This window comes from Prunus dulcis, chromosome 5 (genome assembly GCF_902201215.1).
Source record: "Prunus dulcis chromosome 5, ALMONDv2, whole genome shotgun sequence".
NCBI classification, from domain to species: domain Eukaryota; kingdom Viridiplantae; phylum Streptophyta; class Magnoliopsida; order Rosales; family Rosaceae; genus Prunus; species Prunus dulcis.
This window is the reverse complement of record NC_047654.1, coordinates 9794749-9815024: the sequence shown is the minus strand read 5'-3', so window position 1 is coordinate 9815024 and position 20276 is coordinate 9794749. Positions and strand designations below refer to the sequence as shown.

Genomic DNA, 20276 nt, shown 5'->3' with positions numbered 1-20276 from the left:
CTATATTTCCTGAGGTTCATACTAGCATGAATAATGAAACCATTACCTCATTCTTCCTTACTATTGTCTACTTATGCTATATTGGTTTTTCCATTCAGGTCAGGCTGAAGAGATACTTGGAGATGAGGGGTGCTGATGGAGGGCCTTGGAGGAGATTATGCGCTTTGCCAGCATTTTGGGTAATAGGCAATTTCACTTTATACATAACTAGTTCATTTGTTCTTGTATGTAAGCCACAGGCGTACTTTTTGAGGATAGAAAAGATATCTTAGTGTTTCGTTTATGTCCTTTGTGTCTCTTATGTTGTACGCAAAATCCTAAAACTTATTTGACTGCCAGTTATCTAGCTTCTTCCGGTTATTTACTTAGTATAGTATCCAGCAAAATCAGCTCATTATGATGTTCTATCTAATACCAGGTAGGTATACTGTATGATGAGGTTGCCCTACAGAATGTGTTAGACATTACAGCTGATTGGACCCCTGAAGAAAGACAGATGCTGAGAAATAAGGTATGTTAAATCCTACACGTTTTATCTCAATGAAAAGAAAGTATAATGCGATTTTTCCTTTGCATGCATGATTTCAAATTTGTATCTCTATTCTGGACACTAAGTATGTTTGACAAAGTTGAGAAAAAATGACCTTGTGGAGTGGTTGACATTTTGCCCTCGCGACACATACTGTGGTCAGGTTGCAAACTTTTGGCACTCATTTGTAAGTTGTAACTTTTTTCATGCCACACCTATTGGTGTTGGAGCCTTGGAGGACACTCTTTGGTGCTGGAATCATAATTTGGGCGGCCAGGCAATGAGATGGCCTAGCCATTGTGGTTAAAATCCAGCTAAAGAGATTGAGTGATAGTTATCTACTTTTTACTCATTTATTTGTTGTCCCATGTTCCCTTTTTTTATTTTCTCATAAAATCAAATCTATAGCTAATTGCATGACCTTGGAATTCAATTTGTTAAGTTACCTTTGCTTCAAATCAATATTAATTCATGAAGATTGAACCACAGGATAAATTCCATACTCTGTTTTGTTGGTAGTGATACTGACCTCTTAAATTTGTTTTATTCAGTTTGCAAATCTAATTGTAGAGTTATTTTAATTAGGTCCCCATAACTGGTCTAAAGACACCATTTCGGGATGGGTTGCTCAAGCATGTCGCCCAAGATATCGTAAAGTTGGCAAAGGTAAATTGGCCTTCTCTTGCTGCTCCATATGTGTGTTTGTGTGAGGCTGTGTCTCTGCATGACTAGATTATGGCATTTTTGCTGCAGGATGGCCTGGAAAGAAGAGGCTTTAAGGAATCTGGGTTCTTGAATGAGGTGGCCGAGGTTGTCAGAACCGGTAAGTTAATTATCCGCCAGGATGCGCCCTTATTTTTCCTTTTCTCGGGGGGTATTCGGTGTTCACATTGCAAGTTAATTACATGGCAGGTGTAACACCAGCTGAGAGGCTATTGGAATTGTATAACGGGAAGTGGGGACAACAAATAGACCCTGTTTTTGAGGAGCTACTTTACTGAGGTGAGGCACTTCAGCGGGGTCATTTTGCATGTAAACCTTGCAAATTTTCAGGTGTAATCTTTAGGTTTTTTTTTAAGCTGCTTTCAGTTTGTGATTACAGATGTACCTTTCTACAGGAATAATTTGTGATGTAAATCTTAGGCATGAAGTTTCGTTTCTAATTTGGACCAAACATTGTCAGATCATTGTTCCAGTATATTCTTGGAAGGTTGAAAATAATTGAAACTTCTTGAGATGAATTCATTTGTATAACCTGACGGCATGTTGTGGGAAAGAAAGTGAACAGAAGTTCATTTTGTTGCAGTCCCCCAGCGCATATTTTTCTGATTTCCCCTTCCAATTGACTCTTAAAGTTATTTCCTTATTCATATAGCTCTGTTATTCCATGTAGTAAAAGTGGAAATGTTCCAGAAAGAGAAAGCCAGCCATCGTTTTCTGGATATTGACTTTTTTTTTTATATTTTATATTTTTTTAAGTTTAAAGAAATCACAAAAACAAGAATTAGTAAAAGAAAATATGAAGATTTATTTTCGAGCTAGGTGCTTTAATGATATTTTTGGGTGAATTTAGGAGCCCTCTTTTATTGTGTCAGCCCAAATTGATTCACTGCATTTGGACTCAAACTTTTAGCTCAAACCCAACTTGAGAATAGTCATCCAACCCAAGCCCTGATTTACCCAAAAGTCGGGATATAATTTTTTATACTAGCGATATTGCGAGATTGGGGAATTGGGAAAAAACCTAAAGTGCAACTGTGGATGCTCTTACCCTCTTAAGTTGTAAGCTCTTTGCAAGTCCAGATGTTTAAAGTGGCTATATTCTTGCCTAATTATGGACGAACCAGATAATCAGCCCCCTGCCATTATCAGCCAGAAAGGTGAGGGTTGTGGTATGTAACAGAGCAACAAGAAGAAGATGAAACAACCATGATAGCAAACTGTGAACTGCATATTTGTTTTCAGGTGTCTTCTTTCTGATTTCATTTGTTGTTCGTAGGATTAACAAAAGATAAAGGAAAATGCAGCTTCAGTGAATGAATTCGATGATGTTTAAAAAGCTTCAAATGTATGGTGCTCTTGTTGATTGTGTTTGGGCATGGATTACAAATGCATATTAAAAGCAAGAAATCTTAATGCAAGAAGAAAAAAGCAATAAAAAGACAAGATGAATAAACAACTGCATGACTGCACATGTAAGTTAGTAAAATATTGTAATCTTGATTATCTTTTAAAAAGACTCATTTCCGTCTTCGTTGCCATGGCCAGAAAGCAAAAATAACTTTATGATTGACGAATTACACTTCGGTCTAGTGATAGTTGTCTCTATTTGACGAAAAAGAAAAGCTACATATTTGTCCCGAGTTAAAATATCTCTTTATGACTAGCCTTATTATGATGACTTAGCTTTGTTGTGTGTTACTCTTGCTTTAAAAATATCTTATCTTTATTTTTATTTTTTAAAATTCATGATTGCAATGTGTAAACAAATCTTTGAGTTAGATTGTTGTCATTGCCTTATGGTGGGAATAAATAGCAGAAAACTCCAGTGGTGGGTTATTTGATGCATGCTTTAATCTGTCTCATATTTGGGCCTGGTTATAAAAAAAAAAACAAAAAGCAAAAAAAACAAATTATCCTCACCATTTTCCCTCTGTGTGGATCACGCTCACATTTTTGAAGCATATAATACGTTGATTATGAAAAATTATCGTAAATTATAATACATGATTAACCAAAATAAAAACAAAGGTGTTGGCTCAGATAATATTATTCTAGTTCAAACTCGGCTCAAGCTTGAACAAAGATCATAGACTTGTGCTCATCTTCGGTTCAAATGATTTTTTCAACTACCACTAGTACACCAATTAAACTATTATTTAGAGACATATTCCATATATGACAAGATTTCTGATAAGATTTTGTGTCCACGTGTCACGTCTTATTTTGAAAGAATCTTAATAATTTTTTGAGATATGACTTTTGAGTGACATGCGTTGAATTTTTTAATAATTTTTTTCTTAAATAACAAGAATTGAAACATTTAAAAAGTATGTGAAAACATGAATTGAAAATATTTTAAAACATTTTAAAACATGGAAAACATTGAAAACATTTTAAAACATTTAAAACATTTAAAAATTGAAAACATAATTTTTCGACCTCCAACAGTCATGATTAGTAATTTTTTATAATTTTTTCTTAAATAGCACGAATTGAAAACATTTAAAAAAATAACCACACTTAAAAAAAAAAAAAAAAAGAAGAAGATGAATTTCAATGGTCTGACGTCCAACATTCATGACCATTTTTATTTTTTGTTGTTGAAAGTTCTGACTGATTCTTGTGTTTTCAACTACCAACATGAATCCGTAATATTTTATTGAATCTTCAGAGAAAGTCAGAAACACATTTCTGAAAATGTAATTGACAAGTGGGGGTGATATCCTCACATGTAACTCGTCGGCATAATTTTTTAGGGAATTAGAAAACAGACCCTACTATTAAAGTTTCCTCCTTTTAGATCAACCTTTTAGGTGAAATGAAAAGAGAACTGAAGTTATCAACATAGAACTTTTAATGGGAAAGCTTGAAATTTTTTTTTTTAATGGAAAAACTATGCAATATGCTACTTTGTTTGGGTTATAAGAGGATTATTAGTCGAGGAAAATGTATAAGGGAAGATAACTGAAGTTATGAACTCAGAACTTGCAATGGCCTGTGTTATCACTCTGTTTAATGTGTAAGAGCTGCAGGTGCAATCGGGTTTCTAGGATTAGTTATGTGTGTGAAGAAGGGCTGCTCGATTTCCCCGTTAGTCTTTGTGATGTTCCCAGAGACAAGATGATCTACTTTATTAGTTTTGTGCAAGATAAAGAAAAAAAAACAAGGAAAGATAGCTAAAAATGCAAGAACATGTTCCTGCTCTCAATTTTCCTATTATTGAAAAGTATTCTTTATAGACGGTGGGAAACACAAGTGCAATTTTTATTGATATTTGGGGTGTAATCCTCACATGTTACATATGGGCATAATTTTGCTGTATTTTTTATTCATTCAGTCCAAGTCTATTTTATCTGCAGAATAGTGTCAATGGATCTAAAGAAAAGATTGTTGCATTGCACATCAATCAGAAGTTGGTGGATAGTTTATGTTATGACAATATATATATTCTTCAAGGGTCACCATTTTCGTGTCAAGAAATATCAAAGAGGTTAGCAGCTAGCTGTGGTGTTGCAGTGGCAGTTGTAAGGTAGTTGATTGAGAGGTTGTGTGGAGTGCTTTTCGAGGGGTGGCCATGGCACTCATTTCACAGACATCATACTGCATTGTCTTCTCTTCCTTATTATCTTATACTGCCAGAAAGACACATGCTATGCATGTAGACAATGCTGAAGTAGGACAGAGGCGACGACGTAGTGCGATAGTTGCTGCAAGCCCTCCCACAGAAGCCGCTGTTATTGCTGCAGAGCCACTGACGAAAAAGGATCTTATCGGTTATCTTGCCTCTGGATGCAAGCCTAAAGAAAATTGGAGGTACTTATATGCATCATCATCTTACATGGATCAGAGTTAGTTGAATAGCTTGTCCTAACTTGTATACTTAATCATGCTCCATCCTCAGAATTGGCACTGAGCAGGAGAGATTTGGCTTTGATCTAAAGACTTTACGTCCTATGAAATATGAACACATTGCCGAGTTGCTTAATGGGATTGCTGATAGATTTGATTGGGATAAAATCATGGAAGGCAACAACATTATTGCACTCAAACAGGTAGAATGGCTAAATATATGACTCCATATATTCAAATCAATTATCAAGAAACACTTGCCATTTGTTTTTGGTGATCTTTAAAAAAATATGTGACATTGTCGGCCAGGGTAAGCAGAGCATAACATTGGAGGCTGGAGGTCAATTCGAGCATAGCGGTGCACCTCTTGAAACTCTGCATCAAGTTTGTGCTGAAGTCAATTCTCATCTTTATCAGGTCAGTGAAAATAAATTTTTTTTTGAATTCACATGCAACTATGCAAGTGAGGTTAGTTTTCTTTAAATCAAGTCTAGTTCACAAATGGGATATCTGTTTTTATCGTTGGAGTTAACTTGTTCATATGTTCCTTTTTTACTAGGTTAAAGCGGTTCTAAAGGAAATGGGAATCGGATTGCTTGATATTGGTTGTCAGCCTAAATGGGAAGTTAAAGATATACCTATGATGCCCAAGGTATTGTTTAACATATGGAAATACATTTTAGTTAGATAAGGAATTTAGATGGCACATGCTGAAACATCAAGCACATCACCTTCTACTCTAGCTCTTATGGTTTCATGCTCTAATTTCAAATGTTCCTTTTCAAATTTCATGCTGTCGTCTTGTATGATGTCCAATTTGGTCACTTTACATATTTGTTTTTAGGACTTTGATTACTGACATACTGATCAAGTATTTTGTCTCAGGAACGATTTGAAATTATTAGAAATTACATGCCCAAAGTTGGCTCGCTCGGACTCGATATGATGTTCAGGACTTGCACTGCACAGGTGAGATGCTTTTTACTAATCTAAGCAGGTTCTTGCTGTGAATATTTGCTAGGGTAGCTATGTTTCATAATGTGATATTCCATTGATTTGCCCAGGAGGAGGATTTTTTAACTCATGCACACCTTCTTTATTCACTATTTTTAGGTTAATCTGGACTTCAGTTCCGAAGCAGACATGATAAAGAAACTTCGTGCTAGTCTTGCTTTGCAGCCTGTGAGGACAGTTTCTCTTGTTTTTGGTGTAAAATTTATTGCTTTACAGTATCTAACCTTTCAACAATTGAAACAGATTGCAACAGCTCTATTTGCAAATTCACCTTTCACTGAAGGAAAGCCAAATGGTTTTCTTAGCATGAGAAGGTTTATGTGGTTCTGTTTTTTCTGCTCATATGCATTCTACTATCCATTCAATATGCATTGATTCTTCAACTTTTTGTAACAGTCAAATTTGGACTGATACTGACAAGGATCGCACTGGCATGATTCCTTTTGTTTTCGATGACACCTTTGGGTAAGATCTTTTTTGTACTCATGAAAGAAGTTCTTAGTTTCTCCTGTGACTGTAATTTAATATGTCAGGGTCCAAATGTTTTTAACGTTTACTTCTACTTGATAATAGGTAATCCAATGTCTGTTGAAAAACACAATGTGGTCTCCTTTTATCCTAGTCTTCTTACTTGTTTCAGTTGTCTGTTCTGTAGCAGACTGTTTTCAAGAATCTTAACCAAAACTAGCAGTTTCCTAGACATTAATATTTTTTCTACACTGTTTTGTGATCCTTCTTTATCAATTGCCTGATGCTGCATTCATAGGTGTGCAAACCTTCAAACGCATTTTGTTGGTTTTATCTTCTTTATCTTTTCTTAAATTAGTTTTCTTACACAGGTTCGAGAAGTATGTTGAATATGCTCTTGATATTCCCATGTACTTTGTTTATCGGAACAAGAGGCATTTCGACTGTACTGGGATGACCTTCCGGGTTTCCATCTATCCTTTATAGTCTTGTACTTTGCGGATTTCTTCTTTAGCTGCAGTCTTTGTTTGTCTCAAGCTACTAGTTTGTTAAACACACAGTACGGTTGCATCCATGCAGGATTTCATGGCAGGAAAGCTTCGTTGCATTCCGGGTGAATTGCCAACCATGAACGATTGGGAGATGCATTTGGGAACTATATATCCTGAGGTTCATACTAGCTTTAATAATCTAATTATCAGCTTATGTATTTCTGTTGCTATAGGTATTGCGTAATTATGCCATATTTCACCGTCCATTCAGGTCAGGCTGAAGAGATACTTGGAGATGAGGGGTGCTGATGGAGGACCTTGGAGTAGATTACGTGCCTTGCCTGCATTTTGGGTAAGACGCACTCTGCCTCCTTATACAGAACTAGTTCATTTATTCTGATCTACACACAAGCCGAAAACGAAGTTTTGGAGTATATTTCACTTCTTTTGAACATCATCTTCTGATAACAGATGGAGTAAATATTTATCATTATGTATGTACTGGCGTTTCGTTTATGTTCTTTGTAGCTGGCTCATATGTAACCTGTGATCATATAACATATCTGAATGCCAGCTATCTGGCTTCTGAAGGTTACCTTATTAACTACTAAAACCCAGAAACATCAGCTGATTTTGTTTTTCTTTCAAATGTCAGGTTGGTTTGTTGTATGATGAGGTTTCCCTACAAAATGTGTTAGACATGATAGCTGACTGGACCGCTGAAGAAAGACAGATGCTGAGAGATCAGGTGATGTGAAATGTATATTCTACAGAACAAAGCTCATTCTTCTACAGGTCTCCTACATTATTCTACAATAGTTAAGTTTCCAAATCTAATAATCGTAAATTACATTTTGTAGGTCCCCAAAACTGGCCTAAAGACACCGTTTCATGGTAGATTGCTAAAGCATGTTGCTCAAGATGTGGTCCAGTTCGCAAAGGTGAATTGCTCTTTACTTGCTAGTTGCAGCAGATGTAGTTGCTGCTGCTGCTGCGTGTGTGTGTGTGTGTGTGTGAGAGAGAGAGAGAGAGAAAGAGAGAGAGAGAGAGAGAGAGCCAGTGCGTTTATGTATGTGTGTGACTGAGTCATAGCATCATCTATTCTTGTGCAGGCTGGCCTGGAAAGAAGAGGCTTTAATGAAACAGGCTTCTTGAATGAGTTGGAAGAGGTAGCTAGAACTGGTATGTAATTGGGAGTTAATATACCTGATATGCAATAAATTTCTAATAGGTGTTTCGTTTTTGAGAGAATTTGGTGTTTATATTGAAAGTTAATCATATTGCAGGTGTAACACCAGCAGAGAAGCTACTGGAGTTGTATTACAGGAAATGGGGACAAAATATAGACCCTGTTTTTGAGGAGCTACTATACTGAAGTTGAGGTTGAGGCACCTGAGTGGAGCCATTTGGTGTGTAAACCTAGCAAATTTGCTCCTAGTTTTTTTATTATTTTAGTTTATGATTAGAGATTTGTGTTTCCCCAGGAATATATTTTTTATGTTGTTTTAGTCATGGGGCTTATCATCTAAATTAACACTGCTCCAGTTTATGTAATCAGATCATCTTCCAACTGATTGATCAAGTTCTTTCCTTGATCATAGAGCTCTACTATTCACTGCAGTAGAAGTTGAAATATCTGAAATAGCAAAATATATATCTCAGTTCTTCTGACTCAAACCTCTCCAAAAAGAATTTGGCCTGTGCACTCAGTTTTTTATATTTGTTTTCTGAATTATTTATTTTTTAATTCATAAATAAGAATGAATGAGGAAATATGGCAATTTCTTTTGGAGCTAGGTGTATTAATCAGATCTTTTTGGAGCTAGTTGTTTATGTTGTTAGCTACTTTAATTTTTTATATTAGGGATTTATATGTTCCCCTAGGGAGTAATCTGTGATGTAATCTTAGGCATGGATGTTTGAAATATAAAGGAAACTTCTTGATATCAATTCATTTGTAACAATCTAATGGTATGTTGTGGCACTCCATGCCCATGTCATGTGGCTACCAATGTGTGCCATGTGCTCCTGCTTCCTGTCCAAATAGTTATACCTTACCATCATGTGGTGGGAGATTAACCATACAACATTTTCAGATCATGCTCTTGTCCATGCTTGTTTGTGCTTCTTCACCTCTACCAATATCTATATACTCTACAGCCTACATTGTGAATCTAAGAGTGATACTCTCTGTTAACTTGGATGGTCAATTAGGCAGTCATTTCATGTCGGGCTCCGCTTCTTTCAGGATCACACTGATATCGTCTCTAATTTAAGTCCAATACAAGGTGGCTCTGTAATTCCTAATAGGTTAATATGGATAATGAAGAACCATAAATAAAGGAGAAAGGGTGAGGGGATATGTCAAATGCATCTGTGTACACCTGGAATGATGGGTGTGTGGTTGCTGTGGAGGGAACATCCCAACATAATGTGGTGGTGATAGCGTAGATGTGGATGGTTCATCCAACTCTTTAGTCTTTACCAATTCAAAATCCAGGCATTTTCTTAAGAACTTCAAAAGATATGATCCAACAACTAGCACATCTGTTGAAGCATATTTCTGATATCTTCTCCCCCTCTTATTTCTACCTTTTTTTATTTCTTCTTCCAGAATTATTGAATTATTTATATGTTATTTATTAATAGGTAGTTACATGAGCTAAAAGCCCCATCTGGCAAGTGAGACATTTCACATATATATATATATATATCTAGATGTAAAGAGCCATGTAGCTAATTGTTTTGTCTAAAAATATAGAGCGGTTACTACACTTCACTTTGCAAATCAACAAAGAAATGAAAAATGTGAATTTTCAGTTTTGAACTCAAGTGACCTCGTGTAATTAGAGATTCTGATACCATATTAGACAATCACTAATTCATTCGTCAAGGTTGAACATATCAGAGTATTGCTTTTTCTAATCAGTTCTTTTCTTTTCAAATAGTTGAAGAAAAAAAAAATCCCAAATGCTGTGAAGATAAGAATTAGATCAAGTGCGTTCATTGGATTCCAACTTCTGATCAATAATTACATCTGCTTAAGAAATTATATAAGTTGGTTTTTGTAAGAAAGCTCAACAAACGACATTGGATTCCAAGTAGGCAAGAGCCAACTAGTCCTAGTGGGGTGTTGGAAAGAGATTGCATATATTATGAGACAGACTAACAGGAATCTCCCATGCTTATACGTATCCAATAATTGCAGTTCCCTCCTCTCTCTCTCTCTCTCTCTCTCTCTCTCTCTCTCTCTCTCTCTCTCTCTCTCTTTTTTACGTACATTTATACATTATAGAATAAGTATGAATTGCCTAACGCGATCTGGAAATCACAATAAATAAATAAATAAAAAGTTAATGACAATGACACTCTGTAAGGGTTTTCGTATTTTCACAAACAGGTTTTAAAATTATATTAACTCCCCTTAAAAGTTTCAAATTGTTTTCGCAAAAGTCATTCTGTTAATTTTTCGTCTAAAATTCGATGATGTCATCAAAATAAGGAAAAATCTTAGAAAATATCAGTGTAATAGAAGCTCTTAAATAAAAGGTGTTGAGCATGCTCATGCGTATGATGTGCCCCATCCAAGTATTGGGATTGTATAATTCTTGTTACCATAGGGTCAACGAAATAAAACAAAATGAAAGATGACATGTCTTGTTCTAATTGGTATTAGATCAAAGCTAACATAAATCTATTAAGTTACTTTGTTTTCTTCATTACATGTTTCACAATCTCAGGGTAGCAGATCAAATCAAACCATTACACAATATCTAAATGAAACTATCTGTTTATGAAAACTCAAGCTTTTTATTGGTTCATGGCATATCATGAAATAACAAAAGTAAAATTTCGAATAAAGTAACGACAACAAAAAGAAAAAGAGCTTTGCTTGACATGAGAAATTTACTATAAAATTTACATTCATCAATGACTCACAATCATTTATGTGTATGTAAACAACTATTCTTAGCATTTGCTTCTATATATGAATGTGTGGTGTTGTTGTCTTTTAGCTTTGAAAATAACATTTCTCTCTCGGATAATCTATCCCGATTATATATTAAAATAGAGAATAGGGCAGCATTAATGACAATGGTCCTCATAATGTGCTAAATAATTAACCCAAATTAGATAGAGCAAAAAAAAAAATCACCAAGTTAAGAAAATGGGGTATTTTTGGAATCTTGATGACAGAAGTGAAATCAAATATTGGGAAGGGGATGGGTTTTGATAGTTGAGATTGAATGTGGCCAGAAAAGCAAGCATGAATCTTGTTGTCGCTTTCCTTATCCAGCTCACAACTCTTGTTGGAAGTTTGACATGCCTCCCTGAACAAACCCACATGAAATTATTAAATGAAGTTTATTATTCTCAAATTTGACACACAAAAGTATCAAGAAGAGACTTGAACAAGGCTTTAAACAAAGGCCTACAAAAACCCATCACCATTTCATAATTTTTCCATTGTTCTTTCCTCTCTTCCACCTCTCAACCTTTCATTCATCTTCATCCCCAAAAAGCCCTTTTTTTCTTTTTTCTTTTTGAATTAATTACTTGTACAATTTAGAAAATGAGAGAAATCTTGCACATTCAAGCTGGGCAATGTGGAAACCAAATTGGAGGCAAATTCTGGGAGGTTATGTGTGATGAGCATGGGATTGATCCCACTGGAAAATACAATGGAAATTCTCACCTTCAGCTTGAGAGGGTGAATGTGTACTACAATGAAGCAAATGGTGGCAGATATGTGCCTAGAGCAGTCTTGATGGATCTTGAGCCAGGGACCATGGACAGCTTAAGAACAGGTCCTTATGGGCAAATTTTCAGGCCTGATAACTTTGTGTTTGGCCAAAATGGAGCAGGAAACAACTGGGCTAAAGGGCATTACACAGAAGGAGCTGAGTTGATTGATTCTGTTCTCGATGTGGTTAGAAAAGAGGCAGAGAATTGCGATTGTTTGCAAGGTATATTTGGATTTGGTCATAATTTGGATTTTTATTAAACTTAATTTTTTTGTTAATTGAATTAATTGAGGGTTTAATTTTGTTGCAGGGTTCCAGATTTGCCATTCACTGGGAGGTGGAACAGGGTCTGGGATGGGGACCCTACTGATATCAAAGATCAGGGAGGAGTATCCAGATAGAATGATGATGACTTTCTCAGTCTTCCCTTCACCAAAAGTTTCTGACACTGTGGTTGAACCCTACAATGCCACCCTATCTGTCCATCAATTGGTGGAAAATGCAGATGAGTGTATGGTCCTTGACAATGAAGCCCTCTATGATATCTGCTTCAGAACTCTCAAGCTCACAAATCCAAGCTGTAAGTAATTACTTTTTAGTCATTTATATGCATGTTTATTGTTCATTAGTTCAATTCAATTGCAAGTTTTCAGATGATCTAACATATTATGTTGCCAAACTTTCAATCTAGATCGTTAAATAAGTGAAACTATGTAAATATATGCCTAAAATTAAGATCCGACAATATAACATGTTATATATTGAGAAACAATAGAACATTTCTACTAAGGTACACATTTTTTTTCTTATTAGACTAACTGACATGTTATGTTTTTAAACCATGAATCTAAACTACCTTAAATATTGACAAACAAGACAACATATCCACTAAAACATGCATTTTCTCTTATTCAGACTTACTAACATATTATGTTGTTAGACCGTCAAACTCAAATAGTACCAAATCAGATTTAAATTGAGAGTTTAACAACATAACTTGTAAACCAAGCAAGAGAAAACACTTTACAACTTCCAAAACTAAACCCTGCATTTGCATATTTCACATGTCACAGTTGGTGATCTGAACCATTTGATCTCCACAACCATGAGTGGAGTCACATGCTGCCTCCGATTCCCGGGCCAACTCAACTCCGACCTCCGAAAGCTAGCCGTGAACCTCATCCCCTTCCCCCGCCTCCACTTCTTCATGGTCGGTTTCGCGCCCTTAACCTCTCGGGGCTCCCAATACTATAGGGCCCTCACAATCCCAGAGCTCACACAGCAAATGTGGGACGCCAAGAACATGATGTGCGCCGCCGACCCTCGCCACGGCCGCTACCTCACAGCATCCGCCGTCTTCCGCGGCAAAATGAGCACAAAAGAAGTGGATGAGCAAATGATCAATATACAAAACAAAAACTCCTCCTTCTTTGTCGAATGGATCCCAAACAACGTGAAATCAAGTGTTTGTGACATTCCACCAACTGGGTTGGCCATGTCCTCCACATTCATGGGAAACTCAACCTCAATCCAGGAGATGTTTCGCCGTGTTTCGGAGCAATTCACGGTCATGTTTAGGAGGAAGGCCTTCTTGCATTGGTATACAGGGGAAGGCATGGATGAGATGGAGTTCACTGAGGCAGAGAGCAACATGAATGACTTGGTTTCTGAGTACCAGCAGTACCAGGATGCTGTGGCGCAGGATGAAGGAGATGAGTACGAGGAGGAAGAGGTGGAGAATTGAGATGGAGGGGTCAGAAAAAACAACTGAATTTTTTTTGGGATGCTTGGCGAGGAAGAAATTTGAATTGAATTATGTATTGGGCTCAATAATTTGTGCTTGTGCTTGATTATTTTTTTTTCTTTTATGGTTATTAATAAGATGCTTATGGTAAGCCATTCATGGGGTTTGTGGTCCTTTTCCTCTTGTGAATATGCACTCATGGTTGTAATTTATGTAAGGCATTCCCCGTGTAATTTGTTGTAAAAGGCATTCCCCGTGTAATTTGTTGTAATTATTTCATAATAATGTTAAATGAGTTTTGCAAAATTGAGTATAATTATTGAGTTTTTTGTTTTTTTGGAAATGGAATTCATACATAGAACTGAAATAGCGTACATAGAACGGCACGATACAGTGGTCTCGTTAAATCATTCCTAAGGAACAAACCCTAGGTAGGAAAGAGTACCACACATGTTATGGACTAGCAAGAGAGTCCGATATAGTCACGTTAGACCACTACAAAAGCAAAGCAAAACAACACTAACACAAAGACCTCCAACGACACTTCAACACAACCTAACTATCATAGTCATTTGCACAGCCACAGAATAGTGAGAGCATTCAACAGAGAACATACCAAAGCTCCAGAAAGAAATAGAGAACCCACAAAACACACCAGCTCTATCCACCTCCAATAATGGTGCTGAAAATAGAGAAGCCTGCAGGGAGCAACACAAGGAAAGAGACAAAATACAACGAACATGATAGGAAAAAAAGAAACAAAAAAGTCCTCAAAGACACACCATATCATCCCAACACTGACAAGGAAAACTCCTATGAATCCATAGTCCTTAAGACAGACGAAGAGTCAAAGATGTGTTGAGAGGAAAACTGAGAAAACACCACGCAACAATAACAAAACTAGCCTTAGCCATTTGACTTGAAACCGATTATCAGGCACAAAAGCATTTGCTAGATGCCAAGCCCACAAATGCTCCAATAACGCATTACGGAAGGCTCCCAGGAGACCCCATTGGACTGGTCTCCATAGGCTTAACATATTCGAATCTCAGATAATGATTTTAACTGAAAACGAATTTCTAATTAATAAAAATAAATATTAATTAAATCAACAGAGCTTCCAAGGCCCAAGGTCCATCTTTTGACAATTATATATATACTTATTTATTTATTACCCAAATATATTTTGCAGACGAAGGGCTTACCCAGATTCCGACTTGGGATGAATCTATTTAATTACTAAAAGCAAATTTTAAAATAAAATTTTACTGAATTAAAGAAACTAAGTTTTAAAAAAATTTAAACCTCTCCTGATAAAATTCCGTCAGCACAAATCTATCCCGGAGAAACTTTTACAATTCATCGACAAAGTTATAATTCGTCGGAACAGGTCTAATCCGGCAAATATTTGCCGGCAAAACACTTTGCCGACGAGATTTTATCGGGACAAGTTTGTTGCTTTTAAAAAATTCTTTTAAAATATAAATTTGTTTCTTTATAGTGTAGAATATTTTAAGAGTATAGCCGTTAGGCTATACCCTATGAATAGAAATTTTAACAGTATAGGCTATACTCTTTAAATAGAATAGTATAGCCACTATTTTTCTGAAAAACCGATCAAAAAACCCGGGTATAGTGGCATGGCTATACTATTTTTAAACAAAATTTAAAAAATCGAGTACAGCTGTGCGGCTATACTGTTTTGCATGAAAAATAAAAATAGTATAGCCGCACGGCTATACGCTTTTCTTTTTTGGGTTAATTACTGTAGACGTCATTGAACTATGGCCCCAGTTAGAATAAGGTCCGTGAACTAATTTTTGAGGCAATGAAATTCTTTAATTAGACAATCAGTTGCAATTAGGTCCTGCCATAACAGAATCCGTCGAGATTGACCATGTGAGTGTCATGTGCTCTTGTTGTTCGGGGTATCTTCGACTTTTCATCATTTTGAACGAAACAAATCCAATTTAGCATTGAAGAAAGGGGGAAAGCACGTGAACTATCCCTTCTGAGGCAATCATTGGAGTTGCATACGGTGAGCTATCCCTTCTGAGGCAGCCATTGGACTTCAATTTGCTGCAGCAGTGACTGAGTGAGTGAGAAATTTTCTGTGTAAGCTTCGAAATTTGGGGTTGATCGGGGGTACAGTTAAAGGTTAGGGTTTCATTTTGGGGATAGTTGAGTTTTTCGTCCTTTTGGCTGATAATGATGGAAGAGTTTGACTTTCCATTGGGGTGGTGTTGCTCCTAAATACAGTAAGTGATTCTGCCTGTTTGAATACATATTAGTTGGTTTTGTTTTCATCTGTGTGGTCCATAGCTTTTAAAGATTCCTTACATGCTTTGCTTTACACTGTCCTTGACTGCAACATTAGGGTTTTTTTTTATATCCCTTCTTGTCTTCTATCTATGCCTCACACCAAATGGACTGAAGTTATTCCATAGCAATTAAAAAACTGAACGAACTGTGTATTGTATATTTTGGTTTTGGTGCAGAACATTGAATTAAACATGGTTTTGTCTGATTTTATGATTCCAAAACAGGTATGTGTGTTTTAGTATTGTTTTAACCCTTGTTTACTATACAGGTAACCGTGAAAACTGTAGTTTAGAACTTCACCATGGGGGTGTGTTGGAAAGTGGGGGGTATAAAAATGGAAAAGTTTTTTACTTGGATAATGTTGTAGAGGATTTTCTGTGATTGGTGGACTTAAGAAAAGTAGGGAAAGGGCTTGGTTACAATGTAGACATTTCCAACCCCAAACCAAATCTGTAAATATGGTATAGGAAGGGTGGAACCCATGGTGTATGTGGGCTTGAACTTATTAGCTCTGATGCTGAAATGGTTGACATGCTGGGCCAAATGCCATGTAATAGGATTGTTGTGTTGTACTATACTGAAGTGGGCAATTCTAATATAGTTTTTGGGTGCCAAGGTTTGGATGGTGCAGACAATTATGCAAACGTGCAACAAAATGTTCAAGTGAAAGATGAAACTGAGGTGCAAGACAAAAGTCAGGTGGAATATGAAACTGGGGTGCAAGATAAAAGTCAGGTGGAAGATGAAACTGGGGTGGAAGATAATGTTGATGTTGAAGATAAAGATGAAGATGAGGTTGTAGATAGTGAAAAAGATGATGGAGAATTTGTTGATAGTGATTACGAGTTCAGTGAAGAAGAATTTGGGTTTAAGACTGTAAGATCTCACATCAACTAACGAAGAGGGGGTGATGTGCATTATATGTGCACACCCGCATCCATCTAGCACGAGGCCTTTTGGGAGCTCACTGGCTTCGGAGTCGTAGGAACTCCGAAGTTAAGCAAGTTGGGGGCCAGAGCAATCCCAGGATGGTTGACCTACTGGGAAGTTGGTCGTGAGCTCCCAGAAATAAAACCGTGACGGCCAGAAAGGGGGGCCCAAAGCGGACAATATCGTGCTACGGCGGAACCGATCCCAGGATGTGACATTTTGGTATCAAAGCCACTCTGCTTTGTGGTGCGAGTGTGCCGACGAGGACGTCGGGCCCTTAAGGGGGGTGGATTATAAGATCCCACATCAACTAATGGAGAGGGGGTGATGTGCCTTATATGTGCACACCCGCATCCATCTAGTACGAGGCCTTTTGGGAGCTCACTGGCTTCGGAGTCGTAGGAACTCCGAAGTTAAGCGAGTTGGGGGCCAGAGCAATCCCAGGATGGGTGACCCACTGGGAAGTTGGTCGTGAGCTCCCAGAAATAAAACCGTGACGGCCAGAAATGGGGGCCCAAAGCGGACAATATCGTGCTACGGCGGAGCCGATCCCGGGATGTGACAAAGACAATTGAAGTGCCTGTTCATAAAGGGGCAAAGGACACTCTAAATGGTAGCAATGAGGGGCTTGCTTTTAAAGCTCCTGGAGAGGTGTCATCAGATGGTGAGCACACCTCAGATTTTGATACTGAAAGTGAGGGTGATGGGGATTATATGGAAGGGGATAATGAAGGGACAAGTAAGGTGAGAAGGAAAAAAAATTGCCTCGGTTTAAGCAGTATAGAAGGGAGGTGGACTTAAAAATCCTGAGTTTCGGCTTGGGGTGCAATTTCAAAACAGACAGGTTCTTAAAGAGGCACTCAGGGAATATTCCATTATTCATGGAAGGAAACTGTTCTTTGAAAAAAAATGACAAGACAAGAGTAAAGGCAATTTGCAACAGATGATTAAAATGTCCATTTGTGCTTTATACTTCACAGATAAACCAGGATGTGCAAACATTTGTAATTAAGAAGTTTGAGCTTAGAACACACATGTGGGAGGGTGGAGAAACTGAAGTTTGCTAATTCCAAATGGATTTGTGAGAGATTTTCTAGCAAGATTAAGAGAAACACATATTGGAATCTGAAAGCTTTTCAAGGAGAAGTTTTGGAGTCCTATCATGTGAGGGTGTCCAAAACTCAAGTGTATGCCCGACGCACATCCTATGCTCTGCAGTTGGTAGTACATGTACAATAAATTCAGAGCAACATATCTTGGTCTCACTCTTAAACACATGTTGTGGGCAGCTGCCAGAGCCACTACTATTTCTTGGTGGGAAGCAGAAATGGAGAAGATAAAGGAAGAGGACTTGGAAGCTTGGAAATGGTTGGTGCAGAGACTACCCAATAATTGGACTAAATCTCATTTTCATCCAAGATATGAGTGTGATCTTCTGCTGAACAACCTTTGTGAGAGCTTTAACGTAGCTATAATTGATGCCAAAGATAATTCCATTTTGACATGTTTGGAAAGTATAGCAAAATCAGCTTATATAGCAAAACATCTGATACACTGCCAAAAAGGCACAAAATAACCTTATGGCTAGGTTTCTGCCCATTTCTATACTACCAATTCCTGACCATTTCTATACTACCAATTCTTATCCATTTATACACTATGCCCATGCCATTAAAAGCTGTTCAAGAGTATATACAACATTATGCCCATTTCTTGTCATTTCTACACTACCAAATCATCCATATTGATGAACAATATCACAATCATAAAACACAATAAAACAACAACCCAAAACCACCTTTGTCTTTGTCGATAACTCAAAATTTCTCCTTCCAGTACAACAACTTGTTGACCCATTCCCAGATTCTGTTTTTTCAAAATCTTGATTTCTTCTTCCTCTTCTCTCAGTTTTTGCTCTAATTTATTCTTCTCTTCTTCCATTAATCTGAAATTCTCCGCCGTTGCTCTCAATTCGTCTCCATTCCTCTTAGTCTTCTAAGTAAACCATGCAAGATTTTCTTTCCTCGTAGGCATGTTTCATTCTCCACCCATGCGAAAAAATGCAACCCTTTCTTACTTTTCTGCAATTCAAACAAAACGAAACACCAATTTCAGCCCCAACAAAACACCAATTTCATTCTCTAACCATGCGAAAAAAAGAAACACCAATTACTGTTTTGCAATTCAAACAAAAACTTACCCGATTATTGCAACATGCCTCAAATCTTCTTCTAGGATTCAGATCTGTCCATGAAGTCTGACATTTGATTTCCGACCCACACTCGCAGTAATCCCGGCTGCAATTTGAATATGTCGAACTCTCCGACATTTTTCCTTCCCTCGCAGCCCCTTCTCAGTTCTTCAGTTCTTCATTTGGGGGTCGAAGAGAAGGGTTTAAGGCGAGTGTTGAGATTCGAAGGAGAGTCCTCAAACTCGAAACGACGGTTTTACCCCTCATTTTGACGGATAATTTGACAGAGTTGGACGACATGACCTAATTGCAACTGATTGTCTAATTAAAAGATTTCATTGCCTCAAAAATTAGTTCACGGCCCAATTGCAACTGGGGCCATAGTTCAAGGACGTCTACAGTAATTAACCTTTCTTCTTTATAAAATAAATTCCTTACTTCAATAATCACTCGATTCTTACATCATTTGGCCTTTCATGAGATGAAATTAGTTCTATATGAGGAAAAATAAGATTGTTTCATAAAAATAGTACATTGGTTTAAAAAACCAAATAACATAATAAAAAATGACGAAATATATGAAATGATTTTATCTTAAAACGAATTTTTAATTAATAAAAAATATTAATTAAATCAACAGAGCCCCAAAGCCTCAAGGCCCATCTTTTGAAAATTCAATATATATATATATATATATTTATATATATTTATCTCCCATAAATGACACATCATCACTTAACAGATCTTCTAACCGTAGAACCACATTGCAACAAATTTTAAATGTGGAGGTACCGCATTATTAAAATTGAAAACATAGTGACAAACACGCCTTAAGAGTACAACTTCAAGGTACCAAACTGAAATTAACTTCAAATATTTTATTAAATAAAACTTAATTAATTAATAAATTACTATTTATCAAGTAATATAATTTATGAAGTTAATTAAAATATTTAATACTAATTATTCAATAAATAAAACATAATTACTAATGGAAGTAATTAAATAAGGCTAAGATACTATTTAATTACTAAAAGCTTTATTCAATTAAAGAAACTAAATTTATATAATAAAAAATTAAACCTGTCCCGACAAAATTCCGTCGGCGCAAATACCTAATGGTGAAACTTTGACAATTCGTCGGCACATGTGGATTTCGTCGGCATAGGTACAATTCGTCGTAACAGGTCTAATCCGGCAAGTATTTGCCAGCAAAGACCTTTGCAGACGAGATTTCGTAGGGACATGTTTCGTTGCATCTTTAAAATTT

General features: G+C 36.7%; 3 protein-coding genes across 3 annotated transcripts; all 3 read left to right on the top strand.

Annotated features, from left to right (window-relative positions):
- The first annotated feature begins 6 nt into the window (after positions 1-6).
- LOC117628524 (glutamate--cysteine ligase, chloroplastic-like) lies at positions 7-1834 on the top strand. Its single transcript, XM_034361003.1, has 6 exons — positions 7-14; positions 99-179; positions 419-511; positions 1115-1195; positions 1283-1352; positions 1442-1834. Exons 2-6 carry the CDS (start codon positions 123-125, stop codon positions 1528-1530), a joined length of 390 nt encoding a protein of 129 aa, XP_034216894.1. The 5' UTR covers positions 7-14; positions 99-122; the 3' UTR covers positions 1531-1834.
- A 2992-nt stretch (positions 1835-4826) lies between these two features.
- On the top strand, positions 4827-8662 carry LOC117628997 (glutamate--cysteine ligase, chloroplastic-like). The gene is made up of 15 exons (XM_034361531.1): positions 4827-5065; positions 5154-5304; positions 5411-5518; positions 5661-5753; positions 5987-6070; positions 6215-6283; positions 6359-6429; positions 6512-6580; positions 6955-7048; positions 7163-7252; positions 7346-7426; positions 7730-7822; positions 7935-8015; positions 8187-8256; positions 8361-8662. Exons 1-15 carry the CDS (start codon positions 4827-4829, stop codon positions 8447-8449), a joined length of 1482 nt encoding a protein of 493 aa, XP_034217422.1. The 3' UTR covers positions 8450-8662.
- A 2641-nt stretch (positions 8663-11303) lies between these two features.
- On the top strand, positions 11304-13869 carry LOC117626995 (tubulin beta chain-like). Its single transcript, XM_034358857.1, has 3 exons — positions 11304-12041; positions 12130-12399; positions 12893-13869. Exons 1-3 carry the CDS (start codon positions 11648-11650, stop codon positions 13561-13563), a joined length of 1335 nt encoding a protein of 444 aa, XP_034214748.1. The 5' UTR covers positions 11304-11647; the 3' UTR covers positions 13564-13869.
- The last annotated feature ends 6407 nt before the right edge of the window (positions 13870-20276 follow it).

Excerpts from the sequence above, each read along its gene's own strand:
- LOC117626995 (XM_034358857.1), top strand. The coding sequence starts at position 11,648 with ATGAGAGAAATCTTGCACATTCAAGCTGGGCAATGTGGAAACCAAATT. Across the intron at positions 12,042-12,129 it reads GAATTGCGATTGTTTGCAAG|GGTTCCAGATTTGCCATTCA; the intron begins GTATATTTGGAT and ends ATTTTGTTGCAG. Across the intron at positions 12,400-12,892 it reads CAAGCTCACAAATCCAAGCT|TTGGTGATCTGAACCATTTG; the intron begins GTAAGTAATTAC and ends CACATGTCACAG.
- LOC117628997 (XM_034361531.1), top strand. The coding sequence starts at position 4,827 with ATGGCACTCATTTCACAGACATCATACTGCATTGTCTTCTCTTCCTTA. Across the intron at positions 6,071-6,214 it reads TCAGGACTTGCACTGCACAG|GTTAATCTGGACTTCAGTTC; the intron begins GTGAGATGCTTT and ends CACTATTTTTAG. Across the intron at positions 6,581-6,954 it reads GTTTTCGATGACACCTTTGG|GTTCGAGAAGTATGTTGAAT; the intron begins GTAAGATCTTTT and ends TTTCTTACACAG.
- LOC117628524 (XM_034361003.1), top strand. The coding sequence starts at position 123 with ATGAGGGGTGCTGATGGAGGGCCTTGGAGGAGATTATGCGCTTTGCCA. Across the intron at positions 512-1,114 it reads GACAGATGCTGAGAAATAAG|GTCCCCATAACTGGTCTAAA; the intron begins GTATGTTAAATC and ends TATTTTAATTAG. Across the intron at positions 1,196-1,282 it reads ATATCGTAAAGTTGGCAAAG|GATGGCCTGGAAAGAAGAGG; the intron begins GTAAATTGGCCT and ends TTTTTGCTGCAG.